Genomic DNA, 20483 nt, shown 5'->3' with positions numbered 1-20483 from the left:
CTTCAGTCCCTCAGAGCAGGCTTTCCTAACTCAGAAAGGCTTGTCAGAGGAGACTTTTGGGGAAAAAAGTGGTTGTGATGAACCCATTGACTCTGAAACTGCCGATTGCTTTATTGTCTATCCTTCTTTGCTAGAAAGGAAAGTTGATCCTCTCTCTCTCTCTTTCTCTCTGTCTCTCTCTCTCTCTCTCTCTCTCTTTGAGACAGAGTCTCACTCTGTCACCCAGGCAAGAGTACAGTGACATGATCTCAGCTCACTGCAACCTCTGCCTCCAGAGTTCAAGTGATTCTCCTGCTTTAGCCTCCAGAGTAAGTGGGATTACAGGTGTGCACCACCATGCCCAGCTAATTTTTTTTTTTTTTTTGTATTTTTAGTAAAGATGGGGTTTCACCCTGTTGGCTAGGCTGTTCTCAAACTCCTGACCTCAGGTGATCCACTTGCCTTGGCCTCCCAAAATGCTGGGATTACAGGCATGAGCCACAGTGCCTGACCTCTCTTCTCTTCTTTCTCCCCTCTTTTATTCTCTTTGGTGATTTTCTCTTCTCTCCTCCCCTCCTTTACTCTCTCCCACATAGCACTTCCTAATTAATTTTCCTCCAGTTCTGCAAGATTGTCCCTGAAAAGGCAATGTGGAAAGGAAAGGCAGTTGTCCAATAATTCATGCAGAAACTTGCTACTGAAGACATTCTTGTTTTTTCTGATGTTGGGTACCTGACCTGTTCACACTGGTTGTGGACACTGATAAAAATGATCAGATGGTGAATTGCTCACAATTCTACTGCATTTTGCCTATGCAGATCCATATCAATAGAGATAGAGAAGACAAGAATTTGCCTCCAAGCAAACATACTCGGTTTTTCCCCATGAAAATCAAACTAAATGTTGGCATATGCTTAATTTCTTTTAGGCTGGTTGCCTGATTTTTGTTAAGCTCAGTCTTCTTGTTTAGGCCCGGAGGTATTTGGGAGCACTGAATTTATTTACTTTCATAGCTACCTTAATTTTATTCTACTTCTTTTTTCTTTTTTTTTTTGAGACAGTCTCATTCTGTTGTCCAGGCTGGAGTGCAGTGGCATGATCTCAGCTCATTGCAACCTCTGCCTCCCGGGTTCAAGTGATTCTCGTGCTTCAGCCTCCTGAATAGCTGGGATCACAGGCGTGCACCATCATATCCGGCTAGTTTTTGTATTTTCATTAGAGACAGGATTTTGCCACTTTGGCCAGGCTGGTTTCATACCTGTGGCCTCAAGTGATCTGCCCACCTCAGCCTCTCAAAGTGCTGAGATTACAGGCATACACCACCACACTTGGCCTAATTTTTGATCCCACAGTACAGATACAGGTCCTGGGCTAGGTGAAGTTGAGTAACTTTGATCTTCATTTTGGATTTTTAAGGGAATTGGGAATGAGCAAGAGCTGAATATCTTTTTTTTTTTCTTTCCTTTTTGGTGAACAATATACTGTCCAACTATGGGCAGGTTCTTCTGAAGAGGAAGCTGATGGAGATTGGATCATGCTTATTGTACACATTTGGGAACTTCTACAAATACCTACAAAGCTTTGGTGGCGATTTTTCTCTCTCAGTCTTAGGATGTAGCTAACCTTCTTCTCATGCTATTCCTTTATGCCTGGTAGGACTGGTTAACAAGAAGGGGAATAGGTGCAGAGCAGGTAACATTTGCTGAGGACAAATTGTGTGTCGGGAATTGTATTATGTTTTGCAAACTACCTCCTTTCCTTAAAAACTGGTCTTTGCAGCAGATGTTTTAAATCCTACTTTGCTGATGAGAAAACTGATTCAGAGGGTTAATAAGCTTGTCCCAAATCAGAGACGAAGTGGCCAATTAGGTATCTGAAGTAGTTTGGCCTCTCTCCTAAGCTGTAGGACACGTCACCATGACATGAAACTTCCTTTGCCCAGACCTTTGATATCACCTCTTGTAAGTTCAATGGCAACTGTTGCTTAGACACAAAAAGAAGACAAAAATTTCAAAAAGCAACTGTCCCTACCTAAGGCTGGTGATAAATCATTTACATCATCTATTTAGTCATTTTGACTGGTTTGCCAATTCCTCCCCTAGGTCCATTGGTGGGATGTGACACTAATCTGAATGACCACCTTCTAGACAGGACACTTATACTTTTGCATGATGAAGGGGAAGAATCACACTCTCTTCTCATTCATTATCCCCTCTTCACAGCCGCTAGGGAAGTACTTCTTGCACAGTAGGTATCCCAAGCATGATTTCTGATGATGACCTTGACGTTGCTGCTAATTCCTTTGCCAGCAAGGATTAAGCTCACCCTTCTCCATTGCCTCCAGGAAAAGAGTTTTCTCTTATGTTCAGTTATTGCCTCTTTCTATCTTCCAACAAGCAGTCATTGACCCAGATAAGATTTGGATTTTCAAAACAAGCTTCCTGTGCTACCCTTTTTCTTTTTTATAGAACCCAAGAGAAGATGGGAAGCAAAGAAACAATCTTGAAATGCCATATGGGAAGTGTCATTAAAAGCATTTCTGTATTATTTTGATCTTTATACTAAAGATTACAGAATCTATGGCTCTGTTTTTTAGTAAATAGCATATCTAGGTTTTTCAGCTTTGACAGGCCATTTAATCTTTCTGTTGCCACAGGGCATGACTAGATTAACTCCTATGTATACTGACGCTTTCTTTTGCCTTAGTGGAAAGAGTACGGGAATGGGAGTTTTACTTTTTGAGTCTAGCCTCCATATATTATTCATATTTGCATTCCTGGTGCCAAGGACAGTATCAGCCACATCTCAGGCATTTAATAAATGTTTATTGCATGATGTCTCATTTGAGATAACCGCACTTGCTCTCTCTGGGCTTCATCTGTATAATGAAGGGATTGGCTTAGGGTTCCTTTCAAGGATTCTGCAATTTTGTAAATTCTTTGTCTTGGCATTTTCAATTCTCTACTCATTTATCTTCTTACCTCTTCGCGTAGGCTTTGGCACAAAAAAAGTGTAGTATTTAACTTTCTTCTAAAATCTGCCTTTATTTTATTTTCCAAACATCTCGTGTCATGCTAATCTTGGCAAAGTTTCATTGTGGATAAAGCTGTTCAGGTTTTGTGTTATCTTTGGGTAGTTTTGTCTTAATAAGGGTGACAGGAGAATTATTTTGTTTTCTACCTGCTCCAAGAGGCTCTGTATGTAACTAACTTATTATCTCCTTTACACATTGAATCTTAGTTTATTTGTTGACTTTTAAACAATGTATGCACACAATAGCAAACATATTTGATAGTGGAAAATAAGGATGAAGGCAAAGTACTTTGTCTTGGTCAATTATGTCATGAGCCTTATTGAACACTCAGGTCTCATTTAAAGTTCTGTAAAGGCAGCTAAAGTTTGGATTTCATAAGCAGAGTTCTTTCTTGGTAACTGTATAGAACATAATTTCCACCTACACCAACCACCACTGAAAGTATTACTTACCTTTTATGCTTATGTTTTCACAACTGATTTACAGGGTTGTGATATCTGAGTCCTAGCTCAGTGGATCAGGAAGAAAGAAGTGAAGATATTGGCCACAGTTTTTCTTTCAACCCTCATCAATCCTATTCCTCAAATGACAATGCTGATACGATTTTATATTAGGGTAGCCTCTCTGAGTTCTCATGAATCAGGTAGGTAACATCACTCTTTTTTGCCTCATTTTGCCCATCTGTAAGATGGGGATGACAATACCCCTCCAAAGAGGGTTTTGTTAAAGGTGAAAGAAAATGCACAGCAAGGACTTCGCAGGGAGCAGGGATTGGGTGGAGGAAGCTGTTAGCAGGTCAGTAAGTAGCTGCTTTTCTTACATCATAATTATTATTATTAAGTTAATTTTGTCCATAATGGTAAAAAGTCCATCACAAGAAGGGCTTTGAGAGATCTGTGTTCTGCCTCTAGTTAACCAGTTTACATAGCTATGATTTCAGAAGTAAGTTGTTCAATGGATGAAACACACTTGGATCAAAAAACGTGGTTCCAATTCGGTTGTAGTAACAAAAACATAAGTGAAATCCCCTCATAAAACTAGTCTTGCAACATAGTTTTTCTTTCCCTGTTAAAGAAATATTTTTTTTTTCCGAAGGAAGAAGGTATGTTGAAAAAATGAAATGGCTAGAAACAATTACTTTAATCTGCTTATTTTTTGTTCGATCACTGATTTTGTTGTGTCATGGTAATCAACCCAGAATGAGAGCATTTCTAAAATTCTGCAGTTTTGAATAAGTAAGAGGTAAATTGCAGAAAGGTATATAATTACTACAGGGAACACGATCTTATGTCCTATTTCATAGAGTTAATTATTTTCATTTATAACATCTTAGAAATGCATACTTAATTGTGAGAGATTAAAAACGCCCATTGTTCTTTCAAATTGTTTGCAGTGTTCTTTCATTCTGACTCAATTCCATTGAATATCTACGAGTTGTCACATTTCTAGTAAGTAATAACTGTGTCAAGCTGTGCTGACAAAATGTCCCAACATAACTGTTAATAAGCATTGTCATTTTAAGCATGAAACAGTTTAGCTAATGATTTATCTCTTATAATGCAGCACTCGGGGCAGCTGTATGATTTGTCTCTTTAGCAAGTCAAGTAATTTCTTTAACAAAATGTTAAGCACAGATGGGCCATAAGCTGTCAGTTAACTATTATTGTGCCTGCATCTGCTTGCTTTCAACGCACTGTTTTATGTATTCAGTCAGTTACTTAGCGGCAGCTCCGTGAAAAGCTGAACCTACTCTGATTGGCAAATAAAATGTTCATTTGTCTCTTCTTCCTATTGTTTTGTTTTGGTAACACATGTCAGCAGCTCAATTACCCAGTTCATTAACAGCTCCCAAAGGACGTGATGGCCAGCCCGCGATAAGAGGGCAATTGTGGCACATATGGTCAATAATGGCCTCTCTCTTGGCAATTGTAAATAAAAGTCACTTGGCCCTTTTCCTTTCACGAGAACTACTGTTTTCCTGTTCCCCTTCAGTGTGCAAATTACCTTTCTGCGCTCCTTGCCATCCAATCCCAGTAAACTAGAACTTAGCTTACTGCTTTTAGAGACATGGAGCCTTACTATAGATAGCGGCCGTGGCTCTTAATTTTAATTATGGCTGACTTTTAAGCTCTTGGGTGGGGAGAAAGTTCTTATCATGGGAGACTATTCTTAGAACGCTGTTAGCTGATTAATTAGTTAACTAATCAGTTTTCCTAATTGAATAGGGACACATTTTCTTGTGGACTTTCCTCTCTTTTTCTCTTTGAAACGCTTTGGTGGTGGTTACCATGGCGTTTTAAAAAGCTATCAAAAACAATAGCAAATAGAAGTCTTTTGCAGGGGACTGTAGGAAAGGGAAATCTCGTTCGTGTTGTAAAAGGAATTTTTGTTACATACATATACACACAGACCTCAAAATAAGGGGGTTAAGAAGCCACCGGGCTAATTTGGGTCAGTGTTAGGGTTCTCAAGCCAACAACGAATTCCTCCTTCACTTTAAGCCTTTGAAAGGAGTTGCTTAAACAGATACGGATTGGTGGGTATTCTGTGGCTCTTTTAAGCAAAATGTTGCTTGTACGAGTGGTTGAAAAAGACCCAAGCATGGTTTTACATAAACATACCAGTGAATACAGCTACTAAAAATAATCACTGGCAGGGCTGCATGAATGAATGAAGGAGAAATAAGCCCTTCTTGTTTGCTGCTGCTATTAAAAAGGAGAGGCCTTTTCGATGACCAATGGTCAGGTGGTGGCTTGAGAGAGAACTCCATCCAGAGAAAGTTGTCTCAAGGAAATGTGGATAGAAATCCTGCACACACCTGAAACCTCACATTCTGGGAAGCTTAGGATATTGGGGGGCCTTGGGGATGCGCAGTTCAGCGCTTCAGAGGCAGCTTGCCATGCCGCCAGCCTCTGCTTGTCAGCCCTTATCTTAAATAAACACCCAGTGGTGCATGTTGTGCATTAAAAATAACTCCGGAGCAACGGAGCACACGGCCAGGCCCTCCTGGACTGTCCCCGTGGCCAGCCATATTCATAACCAATCTGTACTCTCCTCCCAGGGCAGCAGGCACTCGGGGAGTTGTTCAGTGTCAGGGTTTATTTGTGCTATTTTGATTAGCCCCAACCTGGCAGGAGCTTATTTTCCTTCTAATGACCTCGTGCTGTGAGACGGCAGCTTCCGAGGGAAGGGCTTGGGTCAGAAGGGAGGGGAATAGCGTTACTTTTCCCCAGCCAAAAAATAGGGGACTGCTGGGCAGGAACAAGACTAGGTAAATGGCTGGAGGGTCTTAATTAGATTTAGTGTTCTTGAAAGAACCTTTGCTCAAGAAAATCCAGCATATCCTTGCCAAAAATTCTATTTTTTTTTTTCGCACTTGCTAAAGAGTCTTTTGCTGGCACATTTCGGGGAGAAATCATGGAGGGACTAAAAACAAAACAAGACCCCTTTACCTACCCCTCACCCCCACCACTGAATAGACCATTGAACAGGTTATAAACCCTCCCTCCTAGTTGATCAACTAACAATTGTTTATCAAAATAACAATTACTTGGACCTTACTTCTGGGTTAAGAATTCCAGAAAGTTCAATGTATGGCTTGATAGTTACACAATGTATAGTTCTAGCTGCACGTTAGAATTTTATTTTAAATCTTTTTTTTTTTTTTTTGCTCAGCTACATATCTGTTTTCTTTTCTCAACATACATACAATTTTAAAATACTTTAAAAATGACATCGCCTATTACTTCTTAGCTTGTGAATTAATGTGGAAGAGAAGCTTCCAGGTGCTGAAGCCTCTCAACTGGCTTGGATTAACCCCTACTGTGTATCCATTTCAACCTCCCCCCTCCTTCCCTCTTTGAAAAAAAAAAAAAAAAAAACCACCCCAACCTCCCCTTTCTCATCCACTCCAGCTTTCTTTGTGTCTCCTGCGCCCTGCCAGGCAGGTGTCAGAACCCTGAATGAGGGTAAATGCCCTGCTGATGGATTCCACAGATGGAGCGTGGAAATCGGTAGAATAGGCCTCAGCCACAGGCCATTTCTTGGGATCCAACAAAAGCCTCCAAATAAGTCAACAAAAATCCCAAAGATCACAAAGGGAAAATGTCATTTGTCATTTACTCTGGGTCCGCAAGGGAATATCAGTCTTGCTTCACTCCTCCTGACTTTCACCCGAGTAAACACGAGAGAGGTCATTCACATCTTTCTCAGCGTAAAAGGGCTACTCCAGATCAGAAAACAGTTCGTTGTCCCATTGTACCCTTCACGTTGAATGGCAAAACTCACAAGCACAGGAGACGTTCTGCAATTAGCCAAGTAGGTGCATCAAACTTCGAGTTGACCTGTTAAAGACCTTCTGGAATATACTTGTGAAATACCCTTAAGTGATCAGACTCGCAGTATAAAAAGGCTTCATGGAACTCTCAGGCAGGATTCTTATTTTTGTCTTGTTCTTTTATCAGTGAAACACAGCTGGGAGTAAAAGTGCTGACAAGTCTAGCTCAGAAAGATTAAAACTGACGAAAAGACCATCGGGTTTGGTATGAGGCCATCTTATAGTAAATAAACTATGACTAGGAAGTTCAGCCTCCAGAGATCCCCCCACCTCCTCCGGTGTCTGTAAATCACATTGTATTATATCTAGGGCAAACATAGAGTTTAAATGGTTGTCATGTTTTGATTCTTTAATTATTCAAATGAAACGTCTTGCTGAGAAGAAAGACAATGTACCAAATTCATGCTTGTGAATTATTTTGTTTCTCCATTTTTTGCCTGTCTCCCATCTCTGAATTATATTTGTCTGAACACCAATAATTATAGAATTTCACATGACTAAATCCCTATAAAATTGAGGCAAGATTTCATGTATAATAGTGTTAACTAGGATGAAATATTTCCCGAGGCTACAGAGGAGGTCACAAGGGGCTAACAGACAAAGACATACTCTCTAATTCTGTAATTCCTTCTTTAATTAAACTTCATGGTTAGCCCGCTGGTGGTAATACTTTTGCCTTCTCCTCCCAGTTTGATTTGTCTCTGAAGGAAGAGTTTGTAATCCTGTGTGGTATGACAGTTGCCCTGTGCTTGATCCTGTCTTTCTTTTTACTGACAATCTCCATTTTCCCAAGTGTAATCTTGGGAGTTAATGTGAGATCATTAGGATAACTAAAAATTGGGCTCCCGTATCTAAAATTAGCTGGAGATCGAACTTTCTTATAAAGCACAGAGTTGAAATACTTCAGTGAGAGGTGATACTTTCCAGTGATCACACTGGAGTTTCTGCTGAATAACCTGAGAATATCCTGATATGTTTCCAGTTATTCCTTCCTGCACTTTTGCTTCAGAAGACCATTTTAGCTCTTGATATATTTTTGTTACATTCATTGTAACACAAAATACCAAAATAAAGCTTTAATAAAGATATAAAATGAATAATCAATTCACCTGCTTCTTATTATTGGTGGGTTCCAGACTGACCCTAGATATCAACGGTCTGTGTTGGTTCTTAGTAGAGACTGCAAATGGTTATATGAACTACTTTGATTTCTTAAATCCATTTAATATCTTGGCAAAATTGATATATTTCTTATTGTTGTTTAAAAACTATACCTTGGAAACATATAAAGATTTCAATAAGTGTTTGTTGAATTGAATCCACTGGAAAATCATTTGGAGTGGTGTATAATATTGATCCAACTCTAGTAGTTCTGTGGATTTCATTTTATTCAGGCAGTTTTTGAAAATTTGGGATAAATGCTAGCAATAGTGGCGATTAGCTAAGTGATTGATATTTCAGTTCCTGTTTTCGTTCATTTCTGTTATTCCTCTACAAAAGAATCGTGTGTGTGTGTGTGTGTGTGTGATAAAAGACTCAACACTCATTTAAGATACTCCAAGCTAGAAGCAAGCCAGCAAGCATGTCCTCTGAAGTCCCACAGACCTGGGTCAAATTCTAGTTTCCTTATATGTATGACCTGAACAAACTCTTGGAGTCTCAGTTTCCTTTTTCTGTACAGTGGGATAAGTACCTAATTCCTAGGGTGGCTGTGCAGTTAAAGGGGAAGGGAGAGAAATCTTCATTTTCCTAGAAAGCATTGCTCTAGGGTCATTGGTGACATTGAGTTAAACTAATGGATAAACCAGATAATGGATTGTAAAGGGGTTTTAATAATAGAGTCAAGAATTTCTAAATCTGATAACAATATAGAGTGGGATAAAATCTGCAATTTTTTTTTTTTTGCAATTTAAAGCAATGAAGTTTCCATTTAGAATGCTGTGCATGATGTATTGATATGGATTTTCTTATGACATCTATTCTGGAATTTCAAATTTGGGAACAATATCTCTAATAATAAAGGAAATCTTCTTTGTGAAGGCGTCTGTAAAATACGATTGAGCAACTTAAGTGTAATTTAAAATATTCCCTTAATATTAAAGTTGTACAGTAGTAATAGTCCAAAGAGTTTATATTTAATTGCTGTATCCTGGCAACTTGTTAACTCATTTATACAACTGTCCTGCTAACACATCTGTGGTTTCCAAATCATAGAATCAGATATTCTATACAAAAAAAAGATATGATTTCTTTCTATAAGCTTCCTGAAAGAAAGCTTTGTTTTTACTTTCCATGTGATATTTAGAATTAGATTCTTTGTATCTAGTATCCAATTGGTTCTAGTAGCCTAAGTAAAACTGAATATGTAAAATAGATGAAATCCAACAAAATGAGCCTCCTATGTGCTCTTAAAATGGGATTTAAGTTTTAGATTTGTTCTTGCTAAAAACTGGATGATTCTGCCAGGTGGTGTGAGTCTGTAGTCCCAGCTATTTGGGAGGCTGGGGTGGGAAGATTGCTAGAGCCCAGGAGTTTAAGACCAGCCTGGACAACACAGCAAGACCCTGTCTCTAAAACAAACAAACAAACAAACAAAAATGAAATGAATCAAATTGAGGTGATCATTGTGAATCAAGTATTATACAAACAAATTTTATTTCTGTTGAATGATATAAGAAATAGTAGTATTTCCATGTTTAGAAATAGCTAGTTTTTCCTAGCTGGCAGATTAATCTTGGGTTGCTGACTTTACATATTTTAAAGCCCACATCCCTTTGGGGTTTACAGATGGGGAAAAGTTAGAATTAACTTGTAAGATTGTGGCTTCATATTGCCAAAAATTATCTGGTTTCTCTAAGTTTCCAGCCGAAAAATCAGGCAAATCATTTCCTCAACATCTTCTGAAATTATGCTATATGGTGGTTTTCCCAGTTAGATGCAACCTTTCCATTGCTTTTGAATAAAGAGTCTGGAAGTAAGAGTAGTGATTTGTAAGCTTGTTAAAGAGAGTTTTATTTTTGGTGGTAACGGCTGTCCTATTGAACTCTTAAATTCTGAGACTTTTTTTATTTTAAAGAATCACCAGGCCCTGCTTTCATGGCCTATATTTATACTGAAAGTCAGGATCAAGGGAGCTTTTGCCCTTCTCCTCCACTGGAAGTTTCTGTCCTTCCTGAACTCACCTTAGGATACCTGTATTCCCATTTGACAGCTGTACTGTCCCAAATTCTGAGGCTTTTACATTATTAGCTATGCTAGTTTTCATCTTTTAAAAAACCCACAAACCTCTGAAAAAATTAGTAATCATTCTTCCAAACAATGCAGGTATACAAATACCTGCTAAACATTCAAAGTGATTGTTGAGGCCTCACAGACTTCCAAAGCCCATCTGAATAGATGTTGGGAGATGTCCTAAGAGAAGAATTTCCATTTTAAAAATAAAGATGTAAAACAGTGGCAAATAAATCACTGTTGGAGCAAATCTGAAATTTGTCCCACACTTGGCATTCATTCAACGTGTCCTTATTGAGCTCCTACTGTGTTCTAAGGGTTCCAGCAGTGAACAAGGCAGAGAAGGGCTTTGAGCTCACCTAGTTTATATTCTGGGGGATGTTGATTGTTAAGGTGAAACATCGTGGTCTTGACCCTCAGGATTAATTCTCGCTGGTGCTTGTAAATCTAACCAGTCTTTTTCTTCAGAAACCAGAGATGATTTTGATTAATTGACCTGACAGTGCATGGCACATCATATTTACTTGAAAGAATTTAATAACCCCAGAGACTCCCAAAGGAAACATGAAAATTTCCACATACTATTATCCTAATGGGATCGTAGTAAGAGAATGTGCAAGCAAAGATTTAGGGTTCTCTTGGGCAGAGGAAGCTTTTGGTCAGTCTTAAAATGCTACTGAGTGTTTCACCTGAATTCACTTTGGAAAGAAAGGTTAGAAACTGGAAGCACTGAAGGAAAATATTTTATGGAAATTTGTTTTCTTAGGGGAATATATAATTTGTTTCTTAGGGAGCATATTGTTCACAATTTAAAAATATATATGTAAGAGTGTCTTTTACAGTTAATTGTGGCAGACGTATTTTATAGAGTTGAAACTTTTGAGAGTGGCAAGAATTAATCTAGAGTATTCTATAGAGGTGCTTCTCAGTGTTGTCTGGGGTCAGTAGAATCAGCATCAATCACCTGAGAATGTGTTAGATGTGCAAACTCTTGGAGCCCACCTGAGATCTACTGAATCGAAACCATGGACGGGGAGCCACCAGTCTACATTTTACCAAGCCCTCCAGGTGATCCTAATGCTCCAAAAGCTTATGAAACACTGCTCTATGACTCAGCACAAATTATTGCTCATTTAGTTTAGCTTACATTTATCAATCATACATGCATATAAGTTGCATTGGGAGCTTTTGGAGTTTATAATGCAATGCATGGCATATGTTTTTAGCATATTAATAGTCCTTTAAAATATTGCCATAGCTAAAGAAAGTCTAGTTTTCTTTCTTTAAGTTAATAGTAAAATATCCTAACATAAGATTTATGTTAAATGAAACAATTTTATATTAAATTAGATGATTGAAAAATGAAAAGTAACATTAACACACATTAGATGCATTATATATAATACTTCTCTTTTGTTTAGGCACATGTATTTGTTTTCAGGTATATTTTTAAAAAAATTATCACATACACTATTAATTTACTCTATTGCCTCTTAGTTTCATAATGTTTAGATGTAAATAAAGTATGGAAGTATTAAAATGTTAGAAAACTGAAAATCATATTTACGGGTTCATTTTGGATGTGTACTATTTGGGGCAGTTTAAAATTTCTACTGAAATATAATGAAATTTTAGATTTCTGTAGGGCAGAGTTAAGTTGGAATTTAAGATAAAAGAGAATTAGAAATATAGGACTTACACATTTTCACATTGCTTCTAGCACCACCTTCATTTCCCCAGGTCCTATCAGCCTGAGGGTGCAAATGAATTAGCGTAACATTGACATTAACAATCTACAATTTTCTGGATTACTGTTGCATTTGCTGACAGTAACCTTGGCCCCTTCTTTACAGGATCCCTTAGTTATTTGGGAGAATTTTCAGAGCACATTTGGATGTGTTCAAGAGCCAGACTGCTCTGGTTCCCCCTCTAGGTTCAGAGTCTGTGGCCTGATAACCCTTTGACAGACCTTTGCCCACTACACCAGTATCTGGGATCTTGAGAGAGGGCTGCTGTCCCTGCCCAGAGCCCCAGTCTGATGCATTCTCCCTCACACTGCAGAATCCTCTATAGCCGGTGTTACTCTATTACTGTAAGGGTTCACTTTGCTATGGGATCCCTAATGCATTCTTAGCAGAAACAGGGAAAATGCCTGCTCCACCCCTGCCCTCATCAAATTCTGGCCTGAAAAATGGAACCACTCGTGCCCAGGCTTTGCTAGTTGCAGCCACAGATTCAGACCCAGTTCTTACAGGAGTACTAACCGCAATGTATCATTAACGTAATTTCTATCTAATTTCCCAGTTCCTGCTTCTCTTGCCCATATACCAGGCCACTCAATTTTGAAGTTTGCTTCCACAGATGAGTGCAGGCGAATGCGCACAAGCTTTGTGTGTGTTAGGCCACCACAGGGAGGCTTCAGGGGCATTTTTGTCTTATGCAGTTGCTCAGGGCCACACACTCAGAATGGCCCTGGGATTGGGTTAATGATCTGTTGTTGCCTTCTTGAAACTCGTTATATTTTTTTTACAAAAGGGACCATACTTTTTTTTTTTTTTTGCATTGGGTTTCTTAAATAAAGCAGCTGTCCTGGACAGATGCCCGCCTATTCAGCAGAGTCCCAGACTCTAAACTTTAGTTTAGGGACAGTTCACAAGACAATGCTTGCCTGCTTTCTTCTCGAGTCAGTTCTAGAGATTTACATTTTCATAGTATGTGTATTTTCTTTTTTTTCTTTTTTTTTTATTTTGAGACGGAGTCTCGCTCTGCCGCCCAGGCTGGAGTGCAGTGGCCGGATCTCAGCTCACTGCAAGTTCCGCCTCCCGGGTTCACGCCATTCTCCTGCCTCAGCCTCCTGAGTAGCTGGGACTACAGGCACCCGCCACCGCGCCCGGCTAATTTTTTGTATTTTTTAAGTAGAGACGGGGTTTCACCGTGTTAGCCAGGATGGTCTTGATCTCCTGACCTCGTGATCCGCCCGTCTTGGCCTCCCAGACTGCTGGGATTACAGGCTTGAGCCACCGCGCCTGGCCTAGTATGTGTATTTTCTTTAAAGCATTTCCCCATATCTGGTAATAAGATACTAGATTTAAATGTACTTTTTTTTTTTTTTTTTTTTTTTTTTTTTTTTTTATAAGAGCAGTGGAGTCTATAAACACATAGGAATCTGGGAATAGTTTACTGTTACTGGTTTCTTAGGTCAAGTTTGGAATATTTTTAAAAATCACATTGAACAGATTTCCGGGTGTAAAGGGTGGTGAAAATTTATCAGAAACAAAACTCAATGTGATTCATTCATTAGACATGAAGGAAACACCCATTAAGTAGTAAGCATAGGGCCATACAAATGGAATAAGGCCTGTCCCTATTTTCTAAGAGCTCATAATTGGCCTAGAATGACAGATGCAATGAGCAATTATTTCTGCCTAGGGGACAGAAAGATAGAGTAGGGGAAGAGATTAAATATTATTAATGATGCAGGACTGTGGTGGCGGGGGGTGCTTGGTGTCCATGGAAGACATTGGGAATGCACCGTAGACCAGGATTTAGATTATTATGGTTTGGTTAGACTTATTTTTTGATCCACATTTATTTTACTTTTGGTATAGGGACCACTGTAATGAGGTCTTGCAGTTGGAGAGAGAACTTGGATTCAATCTCAGTTTTATTTTTTTGATTCACATTTTATGATGTTTTTTTCTTCTGTGCTTTTAGCCTCAGCACCCCAATCAGATGAAGGCTCTGATATTGACTCTGAACCAGATTTACCACTAAAGAGGAAACAGCGCAGAAGCCGAACCACCTTCACAGCAGAACAGCTGGAGGAACTGGAGCGTGCTTTTGAGAGAACTCATTACCCTGACATTTATACTAGGGAGGAACTGGCCCAGAGGGCAAAGCTCACCGAGGCCCGAGTACAGGTACTGTTGCCCAAACCTCTGTGTCCTACTTCAGTCCAGACAGGAAACAAACAAGCATCTTCTCATCTAAAACATATGTCAACCCCTGCCAAAAATATATTAGGAATGGCCCTTTACTAGGGATGCATATTGTTAAGACTTTGATGATTATTACTGAAGGAATACAACTATATCATTTATGACACACAGAAGTCCACCACTTCACGTGACTTACTCAACATTTCAGGAATCCTTATTGTGCACCAACACTAAATGGACTTTGGGGGGTGATACACAAGCAAGAGCAAATAAATTTTGAGTGGTTACTCTGTCCCAGGCACTATTTTCAGTGCTTCACATGAATTAACCCATTGAATCATTATTAAAATCCTAGGCGGGTACTATGATTGCTACTCTCCATTTACAAATAAGGAAACTGAGACTTGGACTATATAAGTAACTACCCAAGGTGGCATAGCTGCAAAGTGAGTCTAGAGATAATTGGATCCCATATGCTTCATCTCTGTGACCTTTCAATTGTGAAAATGTGCAAAGGTGCATAACGTGAAATTCCTTCCTTTAAAGATTTTATAATTAAGAAGCATTTCAAGTAATTATGTTACTTAAAGAACATGTTGAATTATCTTTTGAACTCTTAGAGGCGCTCTGAACCTTCTGGAAAGGCTACTTAGATGTAATATGTTTCTTTTGAGTATAGAATAATGTTTTCATCATTAATGAGGAACTTTCCCCTGGAGTTAGTAAAACAGGGTTTGAAAGATGGCAGATATCTTAGGGTATCCTGGAACTCCTCACCACCCTAGAAGTTAGGTTACCTTGTCTGCAAATATTGTGTGCTGTTTCCAGATTCTTAACGTGCAGGCTGGGGACTCAGCAGTGAACTAGTCAGTTGACATGGTCCCTAGATTCATCAACACGTTCGGAGATGCAGCTAATTAACTCTCCTATTACAGAATGTTACAGAAATAGCCTCTTCCAGGCTGCAGGGCTCAGTCAGAGAGATTGTTTTCTTCAAACTTCCATATAGTCATCATAGTGCTAGGAAAGTCGAGGAATGCTAAGATCAATCAAGTCTCTCAAGGAGCTGCAATCTAAGGAAGGTAAAAAAGTAAACATACAAATAATTTAAAAATAACACAGACGTGATAAGTGCAGAAAGAGAAAAAGTGCAATGGGAGTTGAGAAGAGGAAAGGATAAGGTTTTTTTTTTTTTCTTTTTTTTAGATGGAGTCTCGCTCAGTCACGCAGGCTAGAGTGCAGTGGTGCAACCTCAGCTCGGTGCAACCTCAGCTCACTGCAACCTCTGCCTTCTAAGTTCAAGCGATTCTCCTGCCTCAGCCTCCTGAGCAGCTGGAATTACAGGTGCATGCCACCAGGCCCGGCTAGTTTTTGTATTTTTAGTAGAGATGGGGTTTCACCATGTTGGTCAGGCTGGTCTCGAACTCCTAACCTCGTGATCTGGCCGCCTTGGCCTCCCAAAGCGCTGGGATTACAGGCATGAGCCACCGTGCCCCCCCTTTTTTTTTTTTTTTTAAATTATACTTTAAGTTCTGGGATACTTGTGCAGAACGGGCAGGTTTGTTACACAGGTATAACACATGCCATGGTTGTTTGCTACACCCATCAACCCGTCATCTACATTAGATATTTCTCCTAATGCTATCCCTCCCCTAACCCCCCACCCCCAACAGGCCCTGGTGTGTGATTTTCCCCTCCCTGTGTCCATGTGTTCTCATTGTTCAACTCCCACTTATAAGTGAGAACATGCAGTGTTTGGTTTTCTGTTCCTGTGTTAGTTTGTTGAGAATGATGGTTTTTCCAGCTTCATAAGTGTCCCTGCAAAGGACACGAACTCAAGGGATGATATCCTGAAGGAATGAAGAGAGATATATGAAGATGGCAGATTTAATTTTTTTTTTTTTTTTTTTTTAAGAGACAGAGTCTCATTCTGTAGCCCAGGTTGGAGTACAGTGGTACGATCACAGCTCACTGCAGCCTCCACCTCCTGAGCTCAGGTGATCCTCCCACCTCAGCCTCCCAGATAGTTGAGACTTCAGGTGCATGCCACTATGCCTGGATAATTTTTTGTAGAGATGGGATTTTGCCACGTTGCCCAGGCTGTTCTTCAACTCCCAGGTTCGAGCGATCCACTTGCCCTGGCTTCCCAAAGAGCTGGGATTATAGTCATGAGCCATTGTGCTGGACCCAGAGGGCAGACTTAAGATGAACTTTCCAGGCTAGATAGATAGTCACTGGACCAGTTGCATAAGGAGAGTATATTAGTAATAGGGAATTATATGAGCGGAGGCACAGAGAGGTAGAAGTGGTGGGTAACATGTAAGATGACCTTTCATTTTCACTCTAGTCATATTGGGAGAACAGTTAGTTTGATTAGAATGTAAGGAGTGGTAGGGTGGTGGAAGAAATGGGGTTTGGTAGCTAGGTTGAAGACATCCTGTGGAGGTCTTGGGTTTCAGGCTAGTGAGCTCACATTTGATGTGACAGGGAGTGGGGGCTATGGCATGAGATAGGTAGTGGCAGTGGGAATGGCAAGGAAGAGATGGTGGTGAAGGTATTCAGAGGTAGAATGGGCAACTGATTGTGTAATCTAGAAGTGGGGAGGAAGGTGAGTGAAAGGAAGAGTTGTAGATACACCAAGGTTCACAGGGCTGATGTTTTAAAGTTAGGAAACGTATTATCATTGGGAAACAGTGTTTCTCTCCACCGCACAGTGTAGAAATAACCTTTATTAACTAAATTACAATATTTTAATAGAAAAACATTTTAATACAGTATTGATATAGTAATATTATATAATATACTACTATATAAATATTATATTAACATACCATTAATATTACTATGTCAATGTAATGATATTAATATGCATATTAATATAACATGATTTGTGGTTAATGGAGGTCATTTCTGTGCGGTGGGGAGAAAAACTCTGTCTCTCAATCAAATGGGCAGACAAATTAAATCATATTATAATAGTATAATATTATAGATAACAATGTTGTAAATAATGTGTTTCAAATCTACTTTGCTTTTAATTATAGTTCTGTGATTACCTGCAAATGTTAGGTGAGGTCCAATCATGTGTCTTTTAAGTGGCCACTATATTTCAGGATTTGGTACCTGTCCTCTGTAACTGGTCAAGCCCACCTACTAGATCTGGTTTTTTTTTTTTTTTTTTTTTGAGACGGAGTCTCACTTTGTTGCCCAGCCTGGAGTACAGTGGCTTAATCACGGCTCACTGTGTAGCCTCGATCTTCCAAGCTCAAGTGATTCTTCCGCCTCAGCTTCCAGAGTAGCTGGGTCTACAGGTGTGTGCCACTATGTCTGGCTAATTATTTTTCTTTCTTTTTTTTTTTTTGTAGAAATGGGGTCTTGCTATGTTGCTCAGGTTGCTCTCGAGCTCCTGGACTCAAGTGATCCTCCCTTCTCGACTTCCCAAAGTGTTGAGATTACAGGTGTGAGCCACTGGCACTAGATCTATTTTTAAGATAGGCCGAGTATCAGCTCTGAACTCAATGTGAGTAAAAAAACCAAAAAAACAAAAAACCAAAAAACAAAACATTTATTGTAAAGAGATCAGACAATGAGTGTGATGGAAAACTGAGGAGTGTTCGGTGTTGCTCTCTTTCATTCCTGCCTTTGTCAAAACTAAGGATGGAGACAGAATATATTTCAAACCCATGTAGCTTGTACAGCACCCAGCATTCTCATCTGGCTCAATGAATGTCAAAGGATAATAATAATAATGGCCCATTAACTTTCAGAGGACATGGGATCAAACCAATAAAGAGTAGTTCATACTTTTCCATATAGTGACCTCCTCTTCGAAGCAGGGCCTTCATTAACGTAACAGCTGTCTTAATGTGGCTTTAACCCGGTGACTCTTGACATTCCTTATGGCTTCTTTAGTTCCCTTGAGACACATCATGGCTTGCACTACAGCTGTGATCTATAGCCTAACAAATTCCCTAGAACACCCAGCATATGGGTCTTTTACTTAACCCAGCAGGAAAAAGAAGGGAGTAGTTAATCACTGATTAAAATGCCAGAAGAAAATCCTTTAGTTTTTAGAGGATCTGGGAAAGCAGTAGCCAAGTCAACTCAGTTTGAGTGATAGCCAGAAAGTGGGAGTTAGTTTAATTTGGGGCACCTGGGAAAACCAAACACGAAACCCCCCAAACCCCAAACCATGTCTACATTTCATTTTTTTCCCCCTGAGGAAAAATATTTCTACACTCTTCTAAATAGAGATGGGACTAAAACTATAATAACTTTAGCTTTTGTCAGTGTTTTATATAAATTCATTTAGGCTGTAGCTGTGTTGAGTTTATCATAACCAAATATGAGTACACAATGTGAGAATTGTTGTATACTAATGACTATTTGCCTAGTAATAATAACACTACAAGGTGGGTTTTTTTTTAAAAAAAAAAGATGTTTTGCCTAATTCATCTGTAATTAGGGTAGCTGTTATTAATATTCTGCAAGTAATGACAAACATCAAAGTTTTGTGGGGAGGAATTACTTGCAAATATTAATTAATTTTTTTTTGAGACAGGGTCTCATTCTGTTGCCTGAGCTGGAGCACACTGGAGTACAGTGGTGCGATCTCTGCTCACCGCAACCTCTGCCTCCTGGGCTCAGATGATCCTCCCGCCTCAGCCTCCTGGGTAGCTGGGACTACAGGCTTGTGCCACCATACCCAGCTAATTTTTGTATTGTAGAGATGAAGTTTCACCATGTTGCCAAGGCTGATCTCAAACTCCTGTAATCAAGCAGTCCTCCTATTTCAGCCTCCCAAAGTGCTGAGATTACAGGTGTGAGCCACTGTACCTGGTCCAAATATTTGTGATGTGCAAAAGTTTTAGTAAATATTCCATCGAAGCATCCCATGAAGTAGGCAAGTAACATCCTCTTTTACCACCAAGACAATGGAAGACAGAAAAAAAGTTACTGGGGAAATAGAATTTAACTAGGAGTTAGACGATATGGGTTTGGTTCCCAGTTGACAAATGTGTTTTGTTGAGCAAGTTACTTAATCCTGCTGGAATCATTTTGGACTTCAGGTTTTAAATTTTTTTTAATTTTAAAATATATGGGGTTAGTTGGATCCATGATCTAAGCTTGGGTTCATGCCCCACCAGGATAATCATGGATGGACTTCAGGAGATCTGGGAGATTTAAGATTTGTACACAAAATTTTGCTCCTTTGCTTGTGTATGTGTATACACAACTGTTAACCAGAGAAAGGGGGCCTCTGGCTTTCATTATATGTTCAAATACCTTTCCCCCATGCCCCAATTAAAAGCTAGTAGAATGCATGATTTCTCAGGACCCTTGTAGCATCAGTAGTTTAGGATTCCCAAAAAATAACAATGGTGATTCCCAAGGGTCCTGAGAAATCATGCATTTTGGGAATGACCCAAATGCATGATTTCTCAGGACCCTTGGGAATGAGAAAGGGAATGAGAATATGACAGAATCCTTATAGCATCAGTAATTTGGAATTCCCAAAAAAGCACCAGGGTGATTTAAAGCAGTCTAACTGATCTGTATAGTTCAGAAGTTCAGATAGGTATAGAATATCCTAAGCTTCATAACGAAGCAAACATATGTTCATCCTGAAGCTCTTTGCAGGAGTTTGCTTTTGGGATGTATCAAGATGCAGTTGAGTGTGCTTTTGTGTGTGTCCATGGTCTTTTCACATGCATGGGAGCATGGCGTTCCTCCTGTTCAATCTGGCCCATCCTGTTTCCAACCTGCTCTCTGAATGGTGGCCAAAGTTGGATAGCAGCAGTGATAGGAAGGCTGGGAGAACCTGGTATAGAAAGAGAAAGGAGGTGAGAGTGAAGGAGAAGGTCCAGGGAAATGAGCAGCTTGCCATGAATTTCTCTACTTGGAAAGTACTGTACTTGGCACTTCAGCATTCAACATCCTGAGTCTAGTATTTAACCAAACGTTT

The 20483-nt window shown here is 39.5% G+C and overlaps 1 protein-coding gene across 1 annotated transcript in view; it reads left to right on the top strand.

Moving 5' to 3' along the window:
- Positions 1–20483, top strand: part of LOC105481299 (paired box 3) — a 99094-nt gene that overhangs the window by 52871 nt on the left and 25740 nt on the right. Inside the window, exon 5 of the mRNA XM_011740802.3 lies at positions 14295–14500. Within this exon, the coding sequence (XP_011739104.1) occupies positions 14295–14500 (206 nt within the window). The remainder of the gene's footprint in view (positions 1–14294; positions 14501–20483) is intronic.

This window comes from Macaca nemestrina, chromosome 11, assembly GCF_043159975.1.
Source record: "Macaca nemestrina isolate mMacNem1 chromosome 11, mMacNem.hap1, whole genome shotgun sequence".
In the NCBI taxonomy this organism is placed as follows: domain Eukaryota; kingdom Metazoa; phylum Chordata; class Mammalia; order Primates; family Cercopithecidae; genus Macaca; species Macaca nemestrina.
Note: the sequence above shows the minus strand (reverse complement) of the source record. Positions and strands in the feature narration are given on the sequence as shown.